Genomic DNA, 21,842 nt, shown 5'->3' with positions numbered 1-21,842 from the left:
TTAATCACAATAACACTGGATGAGAAAAGATCGACATTCGAATCAAAATTCAAATTGACAAATATTGAAGTATTGATCTATGATATTGATATAAATGCTAAAAAAAATAAAAATGTAGTCCTATTTACAAATAATTGGTATATAAATAGACAAATATAAAAGGTGGATTACATTTAAAGGAACAACAAATATATTTAGACAAAGTCATACCAAAGCAATTAAATGTAACAACAGTGTTATTTTAAGACGGACATTTTAATACACAATTAAGTCCTGGGAACTATAATATCTACGTGGATTCTAACACAGTTTCAATCTTAATAAAATGTACGTTTGTTTGCCCAGAAGTTGGAAAACACCTCGAATCTGCCAGACTACAAGGGACCCCTTTTTTCATGAGCTAGCCGGATTCACCTCCACCTGGTTGCCATGGTTACCTGCAGCTCATGTGATCTCAATAATATCTGAGCCCACGAAAGGCCGGGCGAACCGGTTCTGCTGCCTAAAACAAAAGATTGAGTAGGAGTGACTAAATATCTGATTCATGTGTGTTTTGAAAAACTCCCGAGAGATTATTCATAAGCGCGTGCATTGGGTTATTACGGCATAAATATGGCGAAACTTCCACGACGCCTTTGTTTGTGGTCTTTTGCTTTTTCTATTGTCAAACTGAACGTCATGAACTTGCAATGTTTGTATTTAGAACTCGACCCAGGCACACAGGGATCTAATTATATCCGTTGTCTCCTTCATAAATAGAAACTTTTTAAATAAACAGCGCGTCTGAAGTTATTTCAGACCAGCGGCAGCTGAAACATGAAGCACAGGAGTCTCTACAGCAGAGGTGCAGAAACTTTATCCATGGAGTCCAGAACTCATTCATTCAGCAGCGCGCTATCGTCAAGCTAGAACGGAACTGCAGCGACAACACTTCCGGGTTTTCGAAAAATTAAATTATATAAATAGTAAGTAAGTAAGTAATATTTATTTGTATAGCGCTTTTCCAGACCAGGGTCACAAAGCGCTTAAACAATCAAAACAATATTCAATAAAGTATATATTTTAAAGATCAAGATAAAACTGATAACACAATAGGAGTTCCAGAAAATCAAGGAAAAGCCTGAACACATAGAAACGTCTTAGGATGTTTCTTAAAGGAGTCAGTAGACTCCATCAAGCGCACGATTTTCAAAATTTGGTGCTTTAAAAACCCAGACAACCGCTTTTATGGGCCTACTTTTATAATCGTAAGGTCATCCTTTTAAAAAGACGTTGCCATTAGAAACCACTTTAATAGCTTTTATAAGAATGTTGATTAAATATAGTTGAATTGACTTTTCTTTTTAATATAAAGCACATATGAAATATCAAGATGCATTTGAATTAAATAAAACAAATCGGTTCGCCTTAGTCTACGCGATTATTTATGCTCTTATTTTGTAGGACACCGCAGTTAAAGTTCCGGCGCGGCTTCAGCGAGTCTGCGCGCTCTTTACGGCGGCGTTCGCCCAAAGCGAATTCCTATTCCAGTGCGAAGCATTCCTGCGTAGGCGCGGTGGACTCTCCTGACCTACAGGTTGTTTCGAGTGGGCTGGAGAAGTTTGTCGGTATCAGCGGTTCAGTGAACGCTCGCCAGCGGCCGCAGGTGCAGTGGACCGGGCCAGTGGGAATGGACCGGGGCAAGAAATCCGTTCCAGGAGAGTGACGGACGAGAGAGAGAGGTGAAGTAGGAAGTGTTATTTCTCACGGGGATTTAAGTAGTTTTTAATGTACACCTGCTTTGGTTTAAAAAGGAATGAAAAGGCGTCATTTGGACATTTTTTTATTATTAAATCAAAAGAAAATAGTTAAACTTGTGTTAAACTTCTTAATACAATAAACAATTGAAATATGACCCAGAAAAAAAACTTTTAAATGACCATGAGAAGTTTCTCTGAGCACTGATGGTGGTTCCACTGTGTAGTTGTTTCCACAATGGCCGGCTGCTGGCAGACCTGTCGTCGCTCCTGCATCTGCTGCCTGTCTGAAGATGAGAAGAGGAGCATCGCGGTGGACAAGGAGATCCAGAGGATCCTCAAGCAGCAGAAGAAGAAGGAGCGAAGGGAGATCAAAATTCTTCTCCTAGGTCAGTGTTATTATTATGTTATTATCTGCAGATCACCATGTGAATGAGCTTCTATGACTCATAGTATTGAGGATTGCTGTCACATTAAAAGGCCTGGCCCTGTTGGGTGACCTAGCGTGGAGCTATGTGAAGCATGTGTCACCATTAGAGTATGTCAAGAATGGTCCAGATCGTGACTATTGATATCTAGTGACACTAAAAAAAAAAAACAGCGAACTTTAACGCTCTGGTTTGGCTGTGGTGATGTTACAGATGTTTTTACGAAATCACTGAAAATATTATGGCGGGTCGAAACCTGGCTGGGCTTGTCTGCAGAACAGCTGTGCCACACCAAATCCTTAGCAAAACAAACAGCCCGACTTCCTTATCTTTGCTTCACATTTGATCTTGTGACAATATTCTCGACATGATTTCTGATTGAATTTAATGTTAATAAAGGCCCAAATAAAGTAGTTCTACTGGTTTTGATGACATCATGTTGAACACGCGTACACAACTACTATCTCTTCAAGTTACTTGAACGATTTTTGTCCTCTACATGAAATCTCTCCCTTTTCTTTCTTGCTCCCAATCTTTCTCTCCAAACATTTCTACCAGAGTTGTCTCTCATTCCTGATCTCAAACCAAAGCGTCTTCAACTCGATTTTTTCTAACTCTCAATGGTGTATTTCAGTCAGTTTCTATGGCACTTCTGAAGTATTTTCTTAAGTACATCATGGCAGGTCTCACTACTGTCCTCCACTCTTCACACCTGACAGCTGTATCAATCCATTGCACTCCGCCTGCATCTCCTCCTTACTTAAATAAAAAGATCTTAAGATAATTCTTGAAGTAGTCAGTAGATCATCAAACACAGAGGGAGAGGAAGATCGTTCCAAAGCTTAAGAGCAACAGCCTGGAAGGATTTCTCTTTCAGGAACCATCAGTAGATTTCTGTCCTCTACTTTAGATCAGGGGGTCTCAAACTCAAACTAGGCCACAGATCATTTCTGGGGCCGTGGACTTTTTTTTTAATGTCTCAAATTTGATTACATTTCATATTTTATGGATTTATTCGTGGTTTCTCTGTGAATTTGGGGCCATTTTTGTCTTTATTTCTTACTTAGCCATCTTATGAAACTAAACTAAAATAGATGCTTGTCCTCCGCACTCATAAAAACCTCAACAAGCCACAAGTTCTAGACCTCTTGTCTAGATTCTTCCCCCCAATTCTTTCTTATTTGACCTCGTCTTCTCCCTGCATCTTTACAGCATCCCTCTCATCCATCTGTTTCTACTAATCTTCCTTCCCCTTCACTCCTCTCTAACCTCGTCTGTCCATAAAAACTCCCTCTGAACTAAAGCTTCAATTGTTCTTTCTCTCCTCACAACTCTCTCACGTACATCCTGCTCGACTCTCCACACTTTTTCGAAGCTCCTGACATCCTCATATGGAACCACGAGTCCAACAATGAATCCACACTTTTGCTCGCTGGTGATGACCTCACTTCACCTTTTGTTCTAATGAATGCGTAAGAACAGATGAGAGTGATGTCCCATGAAGAGTCAGGACGGTGTAGGAGTAAACACGCCCGCATGATGTAGAAGGTGTGGTCGAGTCATATTCTATAAGCATGATTAATATCTTTAAAAGGTTTCAAGTGGTGCAACAATCCAAGCATTTTCTAAGTTTATCACGTACATTTAGTTTTTGTTTTTTTTCTGAGGTGGAGTCATGGCATTATTTGCTAACAGGTCTAGACCGTTCTCACGTATCAGCTTATCCTGGGTCTGTCCTGGGTCTTCCACCAGTTGAATATGTCTTGAACGTCTCACCAGTCTAGCAGCAGCTCTACTGTGTGACAAGCTGAACTTCTACCTGTGGAATGTGCTTTATTTTTTGAATTCCCCATTCTCCCTCAGGAACCGGTGAAAGTGGGAAAACAACCTTCATCCGACAGATGAGGATCATCCACGGCCGAGGATTCTCAGAGGAGGAGAGGAGAACGTTTGCCAAATGCATCTTCCAGAACCTCTTCACCGCCATGAACGCCATGACAGCAGCCATGAGCATGCTCCGGATACCATACTCCAACCCTAAGAACGAGGTAAACACAACAGAACAAGGAAGCACCTTGTGAAGATAAACCCTCAAAACACGCTCAGAACCGGCATCAAAGGGGTTCATATGAAAAACCAGAAGATCACATAATATTAATGCTTCTTACCAGCTGCTCCAGAACCATCAAAAGTTTTGTCAAAACTTTTAATTTGTATTCTAATCTCCAAGTTACTATAAGAGTGTTACAAGGTATTTCACCTTAGAATGACTGCAGTCTTATCAGAATTTTATTTCAATTTTCCAGTTTAAAATGTTCTTCAATTACGAGAGCACTTGATTTTAACAATATAATCAAACACTACACTTCAATTTTAAACTGTCTATTATGGTCTAACAGGGTGGTAAGCTTAACCCTAACCACCCTGTCCAAATACCAAAAGAGAAACATTGTATTGAATCGTGTGGGATCCTTCTTTAGACCATGGCTCCCGTAAGGTTTTGAGTGAGGTTCGCTGCTCTCTGTTATGTCTCTAAAAGAAACAGTGTCTTTGTATGTTTATAATGGGTTCATATTACATTTTTCTTGTTACAAGCTGCTCCGCAACCATTAAAGGTTGGTGAATAATGATAGTGACTTGTAATGAAAGCAGTGTTTTACACCATTTTCATTGGTTTTCACTGCTATATACGCCTGTAAAAACACGACAGTGAAATATGTTTTTGTATCAAAAGGCCTGAAGCACTTTACAAATATGCACTTGTGTCAGTGAGGTGTCAAAAAATACCCTATTACCTAGCCCGGCCAAAACCTTCCAGCATTCATTAGGAATTTCACGTAGTTACTTCCTGCTCGACTGCATGCAAGATTGCTGACAAACGCAAGTATTTTTCACCTAGTGTCTTTTTATATACAACTAATTTTTGTCAACTGATGAAAGATGAAAGAAGCTGGAATCAGAGATGCTTCATCAAGATATGAATGTTTCATGATGGTATGAAAACAAGGATTCCTGTTAACAGTCTCAAGTTCCGGAAACAAAAATGCAATGGTGGTGTTACTTGACGGCTTGTACTACCTTGTGCCACAGATGAATGCCAAGCTGCTGCGGGAGGTGAACACCGTCCAGGTGACACAGCTGGATCAACGCTATATTGACGCCATCCGACACCTCTGGGCCGACCCTGGGATACGGGTCTGCTATAACAGGCGCTGCGAGTACCAGCTCCTGGACTCCACAGAATAGTGAGTGAGACTTGCTCCAAATATCCTGGATAATAAGATGAGATAAGTGTTTGAACCATCCATAGGAAAGTAGAATGTCTACTTCCTCTCAATACCAGGATACATTTTATACAACATTTACTTTAAATAGATAATATACATGTTAGATTGATATTAGAAATGATGGGTTTGTCATTTAATTGAAGATTTACAAAAGATTGATTCTACTCTTTACATTATGCAAAGAGTTTTATGGGAGTATTTCATTCTCTGTTATCAGAGGCTCCCGGAAGGGTTTGAATGAAGTCAGCCAATGATGTCACTCAAAGAAACAGTGTCTTTTTACTCTGCAGCGAGAATTCTGACCAGCTTTAGTAGAAGAACTCACATTTCACCGATCCTTAAATCTCTTCACTGGCGGCCAGTTTCTTTCAGGATCAATCAAAATTCTGGTTCTTATTTTCAGATCTATTCATGGTCAGACCTTACATCAGTGATCTGATCCAGCCTTATACCCCAGCTCGGGCTCTGAGGTCTGTGGATCAGAATCTGCTGATGGTTCCTGAACAAGCAGGACCAGAGGAGAGAAATCCTTCCAGACTGTTGCTCCTAAGCTTTGGAACGATCTTCCTCTCCCTCTGTGTTTGATGATCTACTGACTCCTTTAAGAAACATCTAAAGACATTCTTATTTGTGCTTTTCCCTGATTTCCTGGGACTCCTGTGTCTTATGTGTCTTGATCTTTTAAGGTATATATTTTAACTGTATATTGTTTTTAATTGTTAAAGCACTTTGTGACCCCTGGTCTAGAAAGGCGTTACAAATAACGTTTAATTACTTACTTACTTACCTTTTAATAACTATAAGTTCTTAAGGGATGGTTTGCGCAGTAAAACAAAAAATAAAACATCATTATTGTATTCGTTTTGTATCACAAGCAGTTATTAAAAATGGAAGAAAACAAACTTTAGCAACATGAATATGATTATTATAGTTGCTTATTTTACGTGAAACAAATGTTCTATGTTCTTTGCAAAATGTTTTATATATTTAGATTTATATTTACATAACAGTCGAACATATAACATGTGACTCACAACCCTTCATAAATATTGATCCATTTAAAATACATTTTGAGAATTCTTTTCCATTTTCTAGAGCTTGTGAAATTGACCCAATTTCAACAAATGTCTGTGTTAAGTTGCTGAGAATTAAATCTGAAAAGCTTGATGAGTGACAGGTGGTCCAGACTTATTGTGAGGAAAGTGACGTCAGTATGATTTAGAAAATAATGCATTAAGTTATGCTGGTGAAATGTTTGGCGAAGTTTTGTCGCACGGCCGCCACTGGAGGGCTCTATTTAGAAATGTCTGACGTGACCCGAATATGTTGACAGTCTTGCATGGAGACGCTGGCACTGGCTCAACATTTTTAATGAAAATCTGAAGGGTGACAACCAGCCAGAACTGGACCTTTAATCCCTCTCCAGGTTGCTCGGTGTTTGCCCGGCAGCTCAGTCATCATGGCGTCCATGATAAGAGACGTCATGTCAACAAGAGCTAATGACAGATTATATCACCCGCCATAAAGTCCTATGTGCTCAGAAACTGTAACACAGCCAATCCAGCGCCGTCTTGTATTTTAATCACAATTTTGTTATCGCCAGTAATCCCTCGCTCTTCCTGTGGTAAACACATGATGACGAGTCGCCAAATATTGTTGAAGCCTTGTCGGTCGGTGACGTGTCTCGCTCTCTTTCTTTCAGCTACATAAATAATCTGGACCGTCTCTCCACCCAGGACTACGTCCCCACAGAGCAGGACGTGCTGCGGGTTCGATTCCCGACCACAGGCATCCACGACTACTCGTTCAACATCAAGACCATCACTCTCAGGTGGGCACTTTGGTGACCGACACTGACACCGCTCACCGACCGGGCCTTTTGTCTCCTGTTTGCACGCAACAGGATCACATTTCTCGCCGAGGCTGCTGGGAAATCAAGGCTCCCAGTGGCTCTGATTCAGAGCATGTTGCTGGTATTGTTTGTGCCGGAGATCTGAGAGGAGCAAACATCCACTGAAATGGTCCCGCTGACACGTTTCCGCCTCTCTCTAATGCTTGTGCCGCAAACCATAGGTGCAGATACGTTTCATGAGTCACTATTTTTAGAGATAACGACTTCCATACACTGAGGAAGAGGCTGATATTGTGACACAATATACATGACTGAATGACATCCTTCCTGCATGTATGAGTCACTGTAGTCAGTATTTTGAACACTTTTAAATCATTAAATTTGCTGTTGCATACATAAATAAAAAAAATCATGTAATAGAAAGAATAGCAAATTGTATAATTACCACTGCCAAGGAGAGGCTTTGACCTTATTCAGGGTCTGACATTTTATATCAGACATAGGCAGAGTGTGGCTTGGGCTTGTTTTTTTGTTGCCTTCATAAGTTAAAAACAAAACTCATCAGACAAGTGCTACTATATATTATTATTCATTACTTATTCAACTCTCAATATGACTACTGGCCCTTTGTTTTAAGACAAATGTTTTTGTCATTTGTTGCCTGTCAAAAAGATGAAAGTGAGTATTAAATAATCATTTAAAAAAGTGCTTTACATCAGATATAAATAATGTATATAAAATGTAATAAGATTCTAAGTTTAGTCTATTTAACTGGATTTTGATAAATTATTTGTGATCGTTTTATCCTATTATATTTAGGTCTTTCGCTCCACATTTTTGGCGTAATGGCCCCCTACAAAAGTCACTGTATAAAATGTGGCCCAAGAGGAAATTAAATTGCCAACTACTGTTTTAGATTTTGATTTTTCATAACTCAGAGAGTGACATGTACAGTATTGGTTAGAAATGGGTGAAGTAGAAGTGACTAAATTATGGCAGTGTTTTGTACTTAACTTGTATAGTACTTCACATCTACTTAATAAAACACAGCATTACCAAAATAACATTGAGAGTTTGACTAAAATGAGGTTAATAACATGAAACATACACCTTATCAGAGGCGTGCGCTGTTTAAAAGCTTTTCTTCTTTGTTGTTTTGTCGCGTCAATCTCCAGGTCATCATTTCTTAACATTTAATAACATTTTTTCTTTTTTAATCTACTCTCTCTCAGGATAGTAGACGTGGGCGGTCAAAAATCTGAACGTCGGAAATGGATCCACTGTTTTGAGAACGTCACGTCGCTCATCTTTCTGGCGTCGCTCAGCGAATACGACCAGGTCCTGGAGGAGCGAGAGACCATCGTAAGAACCTCATTTTAACTTACATTTGAACGACATCTGCTATAACTACATTTGTACGATTTGTACGACACTATCACTACTCATGATTGGAAACTCAAATATATGTTGAGGTCACTCCGGGAAACATTTGATGAATCTTCCACTTATGCATTCTTCTTATTCACTAAGAGGCCTGGACTTCTCTCTCTCTGGTAACATTCTATGAAACGGCAAGAAAACTATTAACTGCTAATTTTACTGATGAATATAAAACAAATGTATTATTAGTTCAACTATTCATACAGCACAACTTTTTTAAAGACAGCTTTTCTTGTATTTTCTTTCTTTTATTTTGCCTTTTCTTGGGCAATATATATACATGTATATATATATATATATATATATATATATATAAACAAAGTGATAAAATGGAATTTACATTACAATAACTATGTATCTCAATGCATAATAACGCTTTTTGCATTTGATGTATATTATTATACAATTATTATACGCCGACAAAATTGAATGTTCAAATAATGTGAATTTAGAAAATGAAGAGCTTAACATGTCTTTATTTAGTATTGGTTTGTGATTGTATGTATTTAGTTTTGTCACTTATTTCTTTTGGCTTTAAAAAAAATGTCGCTGAACAGGTTTTGCCCACAGGTGTCGTCGTTCAGTTTCTGTAATTCTATCCTTCCACCGGCAGGCGTCGCTCTAATATAAGATATAATCTTCTTCACCCATCGTCTCTCCTCAGGCTACATCAGTCCACTCTTATGTCATGTCCACCTTGTCATCCAGTTGTTTTCATCTCTGACGTCAGTCAATATGTCGATTGCACTTCCACCTGCTGTCCATCTCAGTTTAGGTCAAAGTTCACATCTTTCCCTCGTTGATTTGTGTCTTTCTTTCCATCAGAACCGGATGCAGGAGAGTCTGGCTCTGTTCTACACCACCATCCACTCCCGCTGCTTCCTCAACACCTCCATCATCCTCTTCCTCAACAAGACTGACATCCTAGCGGACAAAATACAAACCTCCGACCTGGAGAAATATTTTCCCAGATTCCCCGGTGAGTGTGTTTGTCGTCACGTCAACATCATGAAACCACTTGTGTGTCTAGAAGGTTAAAAAAAGATGTAAGATGGGTAACTGGGATAGACTCCAGCCCCCCCCCCCCCCCCACCGGATGTCTTTTTGTTGATGTTTTTCTATGATAGTTAAAATGGGACCGGGTTCATAGAAAGACACACTGACTTTGAGCTCTTTTTATGATAGTAGAAATGAAACTGGGTTCATAGAAAGACACACACTGACTTCAAGTTGTTGTTTTTACGATAGTAGAAATGAAACCGGGTTCATAGAAATACTCACTGACTTTGAGCTGTTTTAATGATAGTAGAAATGGGACCAGGTTCATAGAAAGAAACCCTTACTTTGAGTAGTTTTTATGATAGTAGAAATGGAACCAGTTTCATAGAAAGACACCCTTACCTTGAGTAGTTTTTATGATAGTAGAAATGGAACCGGGTTCATAGAAAGACTATGTTATTTTAAGTTGTTTTTATGATAGTAGAAATGAAAACGGGTTCATTGAAAGACACACTGACTTTGAGTTCTTTTTATGGTAGTAGAATTGTAACCAGGTTCATAGAAAGACACTTTGACTTTGAGTTGTTGTTTTTATGATAGTAGAAATGAAAACGGGTTCATTGAAAGACACACTGACTTTGAGTTCTTTTTATGGTAGTAGAATTGTAACCAGGTTCATAGAAAGACACTTTGACTTTGAGTTGTTGTTTGTATGATAGTAGAATTGGAAGTGGGTTCATAGAAAGACAAACTGTCTTTAAATTGTTTTTTACGGTAGTAGAAATGGAACCAGGTTCATATTGGTTACTATCATAAAAAACAGTTTTTTATGATAGTAGAAATGTAACCGGGTTCATAGAAAGACACACTGACTGTGTATTTCTATGAAACTGGTTCTATTTCTACTATCATAAAAACAACTCACTGACTTTGAGTTGTTTTTTGAGTGTCATTACGTTTGCTAAAACCACTGAAGCAACAACAGAAAAATCCTTCTCCCTCAGAGTCTAGAGTTTAATGTGTGTGATCTATAGACCTGATCGTTCGCTGCTGCAGCGTCTCACGGTTTAAAAAACGAGCTCTGTGTCATTCCTGAACTCTGACTTGTCCACAATTCCCTGATCATTAAAACCACATTACGAGTTATTTCCTCGACCTACAAGGGTTTACTTGCTTCTTTTAATTGTCATCATCCATAATCAAGTGTCAGTGTGTGTGCGCACACGTGTGAGTGTGTAGTTGTGTGTCTGTGACCTGTGGTGTACAGATGACATCTACACAAGTATCTTGGGTTGGCTTAAAGGGCCGGCGACCCTATTAAAGAAATACATGGAATAAAAATACATAAATAATGTTCTAAGTTTAATGAGATACATTTGGAAACAGCATTTATATATTTCTTACATTTGCCCTTTTAAAGTGATTAAATAAATGTGTTTATTATTATGTTATTATTATCTCGTTGTTATGTACAGTATTTTGTTTGTTTTGCAATGTTTATTTTATTATTTTCCTTTTAATGTAGACACAATTATTTATGTCCAAATATATTTTTGTTATTTAATTTCCATTATCTTTCTTAATATTTCATTTCATTACATTTATTTTTTAACTTCTATTTTCTATTTATTTCCTCATATTTACATATTCATTTATTTAATCACATTAAATTATGTTTTTATTTCCATTTATACATTTACGTCTTTTCATATTTATACAATTGTGCCCAGCAACATTTCGTCATTATTATTATTACTATTATATTATTTAATATTATATTTTTAGTACATTTTTTTTAAATAATCTTTTTATTGTAGATTTTATTTTTTTTTAAATATTTAGTGGTTATTGTATCATAATATATTTACTTTTAATATTTTCTTCATATTTTGTTTGTGAGCATTTATATTTAAAGTTTTAAAATGTTATTTTGTATTTATTAATATAACAAATTATTTATAAATTTGATCATTTTTATATTTAAAATTCTAAAGTTATCCAAGATTAGTGTTTATCTAATATTAATTAGTCTCATTTTATTCTCAGGAGTATTAATAATGAATAATAAAAAACACAAATGTGTTTGACAGAATAGTGTTATCACTATCAAAATGATTAGTAAAAAAAACAGCAATAATGTGAGTGAATGAACGCTGGTTACTTGGGTCAACATGTGCTCATCAGTTCCATCAATAGACTTGTCACCTCCTGATAGTAAAGATGTGGCCCCCTCTGGTCCGAGGGGCTTTTGTCACCACACTTCTCTCCCCTCCACCATCAATCAGAGGCCATCTGTAACCCATGGTAACCACCGGATGAAGCCTCCGCCACTGCCAACCCCCAGTGTGTGTGTGTGTGTACATGAGGTGTGTGTGTGTACATGAGGTGTGTGTCCATGAGGTGTGTGTGTGTCTCCGCTGTATTAGTGCTTCACATGAGGTCAATATTGTTGATGTCGATTTAACCTTAACAGCAGATTTCAGCGCTAATGTGCGCTCGACAGATGTCACATGACACATCTGGGGCGGTCGGTTGTTGACTCCGTGCGAACAAACGCATCGTTCACGTCATTCATTGAGTTTTTCTGACTGTCATGGGAGAAAATATATATGAACTGTTGTTTATTTTTAAACATATAAAGCAGCACTATGTAACATTTCAGTTGGGTTTGGTTCAGTCGTAAATAATGCTTTAACCATAACGGAAGTGACTCCAGAAACGTCGCCCGGACGTTTTCATGTGCATTTGTTTATAAACCAAGTGTCTCTTCTTGGTCGGTTTTCTCTTCCTGGTAGTTTTCAAAAAGTATTTTAGCCATAATGGAAATGAATACAACTGCCGTCTCCGACCCAATTTCATTGCAAGTACGATTTTGAAAACCACCAGGAAGAGAAAAACGACCAAGAAGAGACACTTGTCTTTATAAACGAATGCACACGCAAACGTGCTGGCGACGTTTCTGGAGTCACTTCCGTTTTCACGACAATCATGCTGTTACTCTTTTCCTACAGTAGAGGGAGCCACAAATATTCAATCTTCCATGAAGCTTGTGGAATTAAAGCATGTATGTTGTCAGGAAAATGTGATAATTTAATGTAGCTTTTGATCCTCATCTGATTTATTTTCACTCGTTATTTCATCAAGTCAGGACTAGATCATCTTAGATCTGACTTTTAACTCTTTTTTTTTTTAAACTTTCCAAACAGGAAGAAAACACGACGCAGAGGACGCTAAGAACTTCATCCGCAAAATGTACGAGATGCAGGCCAACAACATGGACAAACGGGACGAGTGGAAGACTCTGTATCCGCACTTCACCTGCGCCACAGACACCAACAACATCCGCAGGGTCTTCGAGGACGTGAAGGACACGGTTCTGCTCAAGTCTCTCAGGGACTACGGCGTGATTTGACCTTTTTCCTCCGGCGCCCCCTCGTCGTGATTGAAGTCTCCGTCTCGACATAAGGAATCCTTTAAAGCCCGGACTAATCAGAACCATCTCAGAAGGACCCTTGTGCAGAAGAGGGTTTTAACTTTTCCGAGGGTTCGACTTCTGCGACTCCTAATGACTCGGTTCTGAGGACGTGACTTCGGAGGAGAAACGTAACAAACCAGGCAGAGGATGCAACACTTTTACTCGACCCCCCCCCCCTCCGCCCCCCCGAGATGAAGTGTCGGGGACGTGGACGGGATCTATAATTGGGCTAGAGATGATATGAAGTGCACGTGGCTATTAACCGAGTAATGACTTCCACGAGTGAAGACGGCAGAGCAGTTACCACCCACGCACCATGAAGGCATCAGACCTCAGGAGGCAGAATCTTAAAACCTCTTAAATGCTGTTAATACTTCTTAGTTATCGATCATTTAACAGGGTTAGACGAACACATTTGCACTAGAGGATACAACAATCATGATTTAAGAGGCCACTGAAGGAAACAGGTTTGTTAAATCATCGATTGAATCGTGTAAGAACCTAAATAATTTAGGAGCGAGAGGCGGAAAATTGATTTGAGAATAATATAGAAGAATCTATATGTACTGTGAGGGTAAATACACACAAATATATGAAGCGATAGAAGCAATACTCAAATACAAAAAGCAATAATATATCAAAGTATATGATAGTAAATTAGAACGGGAGAAATATTTGTTACAAAGACACATTTTGAATCGTTTATATAAGTTCTCATGGTAGTGAGAAGTGGTTGTTTTTAAGGGGAAGAGTCTGACGTCACCTTTTATTTTCCCTCTTCATTTCCGAGGCGATGTATCTTGATGTTGCTTTTATTGCTCATGCCGATCACGTGCTGGGGGTTTTTTAACAGCTACCCGGGGCTACACGCAGCTGCCGCTGTCCAAACGATCCTAAAAAGATCAAGTGCTCACTGAGGCGCAAACGGCTTCACATTCACGACGGTGAATTCCTTATGAATTCCGCTGCCAAAAGGAAAGGACATGAGAGATGTTACACAGTTTTGAGTGAAAGTTGGTTATAAATGACTTTTAATTTATCATGAATGTGTTGTTTTTTTCAGCTGCTGATGTCAATGTTTGTAACTTGTTTCTGCTTTTTTTTTTCTTCTCATGTACTCTACCGTTTAAATAATCATGTCATTTTAGTGCATCTACTGATGACGTCTATGCATTTTGATTAAAAAAAAATATACGTTTTATATCGTGTTGTTTACAACCAAAGCCTTAAAACTGTGACGAATTAGGTTTTTTTCTGAGACTCTCGCTGATTTTCCGGTGACATGTTTTTTCAGTGGAGTAAGAGGTTTCTCTTTTTTTTCTTAGTTGATTTTTTCAAAGCAACTGTTCAAACGGACGCACAAGTTGACTTTTGTTTGGCTTTTTATGACAATAAAGTGTCAGTTTTCAGAAAAAAATCTTTGATGGTGTAATTCATAGCTAATGATGTGACATGAAGATGCCACTAATGTGTAGATGTAAGTGTGTCTGAAATAGATGTTGGACTCTATTTTATCATCAGTGTCTGTTTGTACAAAACTAGATTTGTTTGTCTGGTGATGAAATCTTGTTGTTACCATAAACACGCTCACTCCGCTGTGATTGGTCAAGAATGGATGTTTGTCACCGCGCGTCATCAATCCAAAAAGTCTCTACCTTCAAGGGACTCGTTGTATAAATAAAACGGGGTGTGATAACAGTTGGCTGGAGGAGGAGTGAAGCCGTTATTACGTCATAATGGAATCCGCTTTCGTAACCTCTCGTTTGTCAAGATTTCAGACGGGGGAGAACTTTATAAAGTAATAAGTTCAAAACATGGTCATGATGAGAGACTTACTGCATCTTGGAGAGGAAGACTTCAACATTTGAAACATGGGAGTGAGTCAGCAAAATTGGGTTTTGACATAAGTTAGCACTTTAAAAAAAAGGATCCATCGACAAGACTCAGAAGTTTTTCATTTTAATAATTCATTACCCAAAGAGACAATCTAAGCAGAAGCACTGAGAAGTTAAAGATAACCTTCAAAACATTCCCTAAATCCAGAGGAAAAAATGGACCAGTGAGTAAATATCAAGACACAAACACACACTAAAGCAAACACACACACATGCGTCACACATCAGTCTGTACTACATGAAAGTTTCCTCCTGCAACCTCAATGACTGTCATTCTCCACCAGACGACTTGACATTCTCAAGTGTTTGTGTGTGTGTGTATGTGTGTGTGTGTGTGTGTTTGTGCGACCACCGCCAGCTGCAATCTCTCAGCTGTCCGCCCCTCTGACTCACAGCTTACTTGTGTTTCTCAACAATCGCAGGAGCGATCAATTAACCATGAAAACTCATTTGCCGAAACACGGATTGTTACAAGAGGCACAACTCAACCTCTAACCAGGCGTGAAGGGACACGCTGAACCACGGTGAATCCACTCAAACCAGAGAATGCAGAGATGTTTTCCTGGACCTCGTGTGTCAAGTGAGGACAAATCTGCCAAAGATCCAGAAATAGAAAAGTAGCGTTGTCTTCTTATTTGTTTATATAAGTCATAAAAGGGCGTAAGAGTGAGTGAGCGACGAACATCAACGTAGAGAACGTCTTTATAGACACGACGTTGTGATGCCAGAGTGGTTGATGCTGCAGCCTCACAGCAGGAGGCGCAGACTTAGAATCCAGCATTAAGTAAACCTTTCTCCTCCGCCCTCTTCAGCATGATGTGATGGATGACTATAAATTAACTCTTGGTGTGAGTCTGTCTTAATGTGATCGACTGGCTGTCCAGAGTGTCCTTCGCCTGTAGCTCCAGGGCGTCAGGAAAGAATCTGAGCAGAAGAAAAGTCGATCAGTCTGGAGGGTTTGAAAAAAGGCAAGCAATTATACATCATTCACATCAATGACTATTTTCACGTTTATCTGAGTCACTACAATATTTCTTTGTGAGTCATTGACATCTTTTATATATTGAATGGTACTTGAAATATATTTTGAAAAAAATGGAACGTTTTCAGAACAAATCGATTTCCTTCACACATATGTGTTGACGGACGGACGGAGAAAGAGAGAGAGAGAGAGAAAGCGAGAGAGAGGAGAGAGAGAGAGAGAGAGAGATAGAGAGAGGAGAGAGAGAGAGATAGATATAGATATAGATAGAGCGAGATAGAGAGAGAGAGAGAGAGAGATAGATATAGATATAGATAGAGCGAGATAGAGAGAGAGAGAGAGAGAGATAGATATATATATAGATAGAGCGAGATAGATAGAGAGAGAGAGAGATAGATAGAGCGAGATAGAGAGAGAGAGAGAGAGAGAGAGAGATAGATATAGATAGAGCGAGATAGAGAGAGAGAGAGAGAGAGAGAGAGAGAGAGGGAGAGGGAGAGGGAGAGGGAGAGGGAGAGAGAGAGAGAGAGAGATAGATAGATAGATAGATAGATAGATAGATAGATAGATAGATAGATAGATAGATAGATAGATAGATAGATAGATAGATAGATAGATAGATAGATAGATAGATAGATAGATAGATAGATAGATAGATAGATAGATAGATAGATAGATAGATAGATAGATAGATAGATAGATAGATAGATGGATAGATAGATGGATAAATGCAGGACATACACCTGCCAAGGGCCTAATTTCATATGAGTTCTTTAAAACACACAATTGGATCAACTGAATGTTTTTTAGTGAACCCCAAAACAATAAACTGACTCACATGTCATGATATTGAAATGTTGTTATTGTGCATTTTTAAATGCTGTATGCTGTAATGAAAAATCAAGACTATTCAAGACTTGAAGTAGAAAAAACCTACAATTACAATCAAGTCAGCTCAAGTAAGTGGCAACAAATGGTTCCATTATTGGTTGTGTTAGAAGTCAATAATTCTATCAAAGTCAAGATGGAGTATTTATATCTAGGATATTGAAACAGACTTTTCCTGTTTTCAAACCACAAATCCTCAAATATACTTAAAACCACAAGAGTTGCTATGAATTTGTCTCGCGACATATTCTCCTCAAACCTTTCTGAGGTTTTTCTACATTGCGATCCGCGGTAGAAACCGATGACGACATCAAACAGTTTTCATGTATCCTCCACCTCTGCTGCTTCACCCGGAGTCTGAGACCCCCCGAGCTGCAGTCAGGGGGCGTTAAGTGGTCCACATGTTGCCTTCAGACCAGACACAGATCACTCGGGGGCTTAAAAAAAAAAAACTCTTGTTTTTTTGCTGCTCAGTCTGTTGCTGTGCACTGCCATTTGCTGATAAGCGCTGGTAAAAGCTTCCATTTCCTCCAATGTTCCTCCAAGCAGATACACACCTGATACGTCCATAAGCTGGACCAACACACACACACACACACACACACACACACACACACACACACACACACACACACACACACACACACATACACACACACACACAGATGAAAATAGCTATTAAAGGGATATTTCAGTATTTTTCAAATGTGACCTATTTATCTTCCCTGTCGGGAGAATTTTGTTTTTCCGCCTCATAGATATTTCAGCTTGAGGGCAGGAGGAAAATAAGAAAGACTATTAACGGAGTGAATCGATCAATTTGCCAGCACGAAGCGCTCTCAGCGTCTCCGGCCAGCATTCGCTGAGGCAGCTGGAGACCGAGTCGCCCTCGCAGTGTCTGCTTCAAATATAACTTGTTGGGATACAAACAGTCAAACACATGTATTGACCTCATCGCATGGAAGGATTTGAGTCATGTGACCACGAAACAAAAAAGTATTTTGTATCTTAAAAAAGGACGATATTCGCTCACAGACTCAGGTCACATGTTCAGTTGAAGTTTCAGAACGTCCTCTGACATGAATCGGATTAAAACAGTTTGATGTCGATGATCTCTTCTTTAATAGACAGTGAACAATCTTCAAATTATTCTCAGATCCAGATGGTCATTCGGAACACCAGAATGTAACATTCTGTTCCTTTTCTTCCTATTCTCAAGATGGTCAACTATTGTATAGATTTAAGTGTGTCTTAAATAGATGTTGGACGTTATTGTCTTTTCATTTAAATATTTACATTAGAAAACGTGCTTAAGTCCCGCCCATTGAAAACACTTTGTTTTTCTGGAAATGAAATCTTGTTTTCCATAACCACACCCACTCTGCTGTGATTGAATCCCGGAAGTCTCCACCTCCAAGGGACTCCTTGTATAAATAAAGCGGGCGTGATAACAGTTGGCTGGAGGAGGAGTGAAGCCATTATTACGTCATAATGGACTCTGCTCTCGTAACCTCTCGTTCGCTGAGATTTCAGACGGGGGAGAACTTTATAAAGTAATAAGTTCAAAACATGGTCATAATGAGAGACTTACTGCATCTTGGAGAGGAAGATTCAACATTTTAACCATGGCAGTGAGTCAGGAGTTTAGTTGTAGTTAGTTTGAAAACGTAATTGAAATCAGACAAACAAAAGTAAAAAGTGCTCAAGCCTGGTCTGAGAAAAGACGCTTTACAAATAACTCTTACTAACCTCCTCGGCTGAGGTAACAAATAGCTTAGAGAAAAATATTCATGTGGTTAAAACGACACGTGTTTGCATTTTGATTGCTTTATTGTGAGAGTTCAGTTTTACAACCTGCTGCTATAAAAACATTATCAGACGGAGACAAATTTAAACCATGGAGAGAACAATAACAACAGATGCATAAAGAAATATATATCAATTATTTTTTCATCACATCAATAAACTTCTCCAGCCAAGGGACAATAAAAGAATGATTTGTATCTCCCTGCCTCAGTTTTCCTTCTTGCATTATTATCTTTTAAATTGAAAAGTTCTGTGATCTTCAAGCATCACAAGGTCCGATTTGGTTCTTTCTTCTTTACTCGTAACTAATGGATCTGATTTACTGATTCAAACTTACATTCTTTGAATAATAACAAGGAGACAGGATGGACCTTCACCAAGCAGCGGATTTTTCTTAATATTTATGCTTCTTTATAGTTCACCACCAAGTTGATAATTAAATAAACAACAGGTGAAATTGGCATTTTTAAATTTGCTAGCACAACACACAGTAGGATCGAGGAAGAAAGGGAGCTTACACTGCAGCTCTTTCTCCACCACAGAGAGCCATAAACCCTTCAAAAAGACTTGGAACCAGATGGTACATTGAGGGTGACTAAAACTCTTGGGTGACAGCATCAACATTAGACAAAAAGAGAAAAGTTAAAAAATGTAATGTAACAAATAAAGGGTTGATCCTAAATGTAATCCTCAAACATTTATGAGTTGTTGACTTCATGGAGGTGAGAGGTCAGTGCTCTGTAGAACAAATAACCTGTGATGTTTAGTCAAGTACCAGAAATGGACCAACTCTGGGATAACTTCTGAAGGAAGCACATCTTGTAACAACACAACCTCAGCAATAAAGGCAACATTTTGGACACATGACGTAAGAGTAGTGTGGAAAAAAAACATGTCTGCGATATTTGTATTGACCCAAGAAAGTATCTTGTCTCGCAACTTCAGTTCTTGAAACCTTATCTGAATGTCGTACGGCCACGATCACTCGACTTTTTTGAGTCGTTAGTTCCACTTCGCTGAGCAACTGGTCCTTCATCGTGTGGTTTCCAGGCAACAAGGAGAGAATCTGGGAAGTTCCTTCAGTCACTTGAGATCACACCTTAAATAATTGAATCACAGTTCATCCGCGCTGGCGACATAATGGATCATCAGCGGAAAATTAAAACTTCTGCACGTTTGCCAAAGATTTAGGCATATTTTTGAAAAACGATAATTGAAGATTTAATCTTACAGGTTTCAGCCCCTTGAGTTATGACTAATGAGTAAAATGAAGAACGCGCATGTATAAATTGAACCAATCAGGCACAAGTGTCGCTGATGATGAATATCAGCTCATTATCTACACGCCTCATGTGGGGTTTTCTTATTGTCCTCAAAGCTGCCGGGAGTTTGCCTTCCCCCCCTTTTCTTACCAGAGGGAAATAATGAGAATAAATGAGGCCGATGGTGTGTTTGCTCGCCAGTGTTTCGACACTTTTACTGCCGGAGAAACTGAAATGAGTTAAAAAATCTGGTCCACGGTACCTTATTGCAATTTATAACATAGTCATGGTTGGTGGAAGAAGATGACAAACACAATGTTTTCATATATTTCTGCATCCTATATATGGGCTCTCTAGCCACAGGCTGCAGTAGTATTTGACCACTCAGATGAAGGATGTTTGGCTTAATGTTGGTGGATGGTTATCCTTCGGTGTCCTCGCAAACCACCGGCTTGTGTTTGAGAGTTGATAAGGCATCACACTGAGGACTGATTTCTGAACCAAAGATGTCCCTGGTTTAAAGAGGGAGGGCGACCGACTTCTTTGATCATTTATTTGTTTATTTAACTCAATAGTTTTACGGAAATATAAGTTCTATTCAAAATATTTGGGAATTTTAACAGCTGTTGTTTATGATGTCATCGGATGAAGCTGTCATCGGATGAAGCTGCTATTACCATGCCAAACTTAAAATTAACTGTAAAAAATACAGTAAAATAAGCAAGAATCTCAGTGGAATTTTACCCTACTAGGACGAAAACCTTGATGAGTATCCAATGGACTCTACAGCAGAATACCTGAGGATGTCTTCAAAACTACTTTTGTAATCATCATGAATTACTATCATGGAAAACTCAGGACACACAGGAGGCGATGACACATTTAGATCTGTTTTAATACAACAAACTTAGTGTTGTATCCCAAATGCTGTACAATATTTGTATTTGCTTCGGCTCATTCCATACTTTATTGGTATGATTGACAGAGGAGAAGGTTTCAATGAGATTCAGGATGATATTCAAATAGATAGATAAATGAACATATGATATATTGAGGAAGTGAAGGACTTAAGGCGCCGTAAAGCTGAATTCCTTCTGAATTTTCAGGAAATCTCTGTAACAATCTGTGTTGAAATGTTTATTACACAACAAAGAACACCTCGTCTGAATCCAGTTAGCTCAAATCTGCTGAAGTTACTTTTTTCTTTAAATGCTTCGTCTTCAGGAAACCTAAACAATAATATCAAGGCGTGGATACTTTGGAACAGCCCGGAGCTACACATCCTCGAGGCATATTGTCTAAGTCCAAGGGTTTTGAGGACCAAATAGTCCGGAACGTCTGCTTGAAAATGATTGTAGATCTTCTAGTGCTTGAGTAACTCCTGCTGGCGGTCCAGATCGAATTACAGTCCAAGAGGTGGGGCTTGGAACCAACAAAAATGATATGAATTAATACAAAAGATTGATTGAAATTAAAAGAAGAACACTTCCGTGGTGGAAATATTGGGCACATTTGTACTGCAGACTTGAGATTGAATAAGAAGGGGAACCTTTTCAAAATGTTGTCTCAAGCCAAAAACTAAGTACGTTGACTGGTCCTCAAAATTCAACCAAGGGTTCTACCCACAGGGCAACGAGTGACGTTTATTTAGATGTATTTCTGAGTTGATGGAATGATAACGACATCACCTAGTGACCCGAAAATAAGATTGAAGGTATAATAGCAGCAAAGTCAGAAGTGAATCAGTAACAGGCAGTGTTAAACCCTTGTGTTGTCTCAGGGTCAAGGTGAC

The 21,842-nt window shown here is 38.7% G+C and overlaps 1 protein-coding gene across 1 annotated transcript; it reads left to right on the top strand.

Annotated features, from left to right (window-relative positions):
* Window positions 1-1,501: 1,501 nt before the first annotated feature.
* On the top strand, window positions 1,502-14,634 carry gna15.1 (guanine nucleotide binding protein (G protein), alpha 15 (Gq class), tandem duplicate 1). Its single transcript, XM_087783754.1, has 8 exons — window positions 1,502-1,721; window positions 1,964-2,125; window positions 4,028-4,212; window positions 5,255-5,409; window positions 7,154-7,282; window positions 8,536-8,665; window positions 9,569-9,722; window positions 12,949-14,634. Exons 2-8 carry the CDS (start codon window positions 1,975-1,977, stop codon window positions 13,152-13,154), a joined length of 1,110 nt encoding a protein of 369 aa, XP_087639880.1. The 5' UTR covers window positions 1,502-1,721; window positions 1,964-1,974; the 3' UTR covers window positions 13,155-14,634.
* Window positions 14,635-21,842: the final 7,208 nt, after the last annotated feature.

This window comes from Callionymus lyra, chromosome 2, assembly GCF_982586985.1.
Source record: "Callionymus lyra chromosome 2, fCalLyr1.hap1.1, whole genome shotgun sequence".
NCBI classification, from domain to species: Eukaryota; Metazoa; Chordata; class Actinopteri; order Syngnathiformes; family Callionymidae; genus Callionymus; species Callionymus lyra.
The sequence above is the reverse complement of the archived record's forward strand: the minus strand, read 5'-3'. Positions and strand labels throughout refer to the sequence as shown.

What these genes read in the sequence shown, in the direction of transcription:
- gna15.1 (XM_087783754.1), top strand. Translation starts at nt 1,975, where the DNA reads ATGGCCGGCTGCTGGCAGACCTGTCGTCGCTCCTGCATCTGCTGCCTG. An exon ending in GATCAAAATTCTTCTCCTAG is followed by an intron (nt 2,126 to 4,027) that starts GTCAGTGTTATT and finishes ATTCTCCCTCAG; the next exon opens with GAACCGGTGAAAGTGGGAAA. An exon ending in TGGAGGAGCGAGAGACCATC is followed by an intron (nt 8,666 to 9,568) that starts GTAAGAACCTCA and finishes TCTTTCCATCAG; the next exon opens with AACCGGATGCAGGAGAGTCT.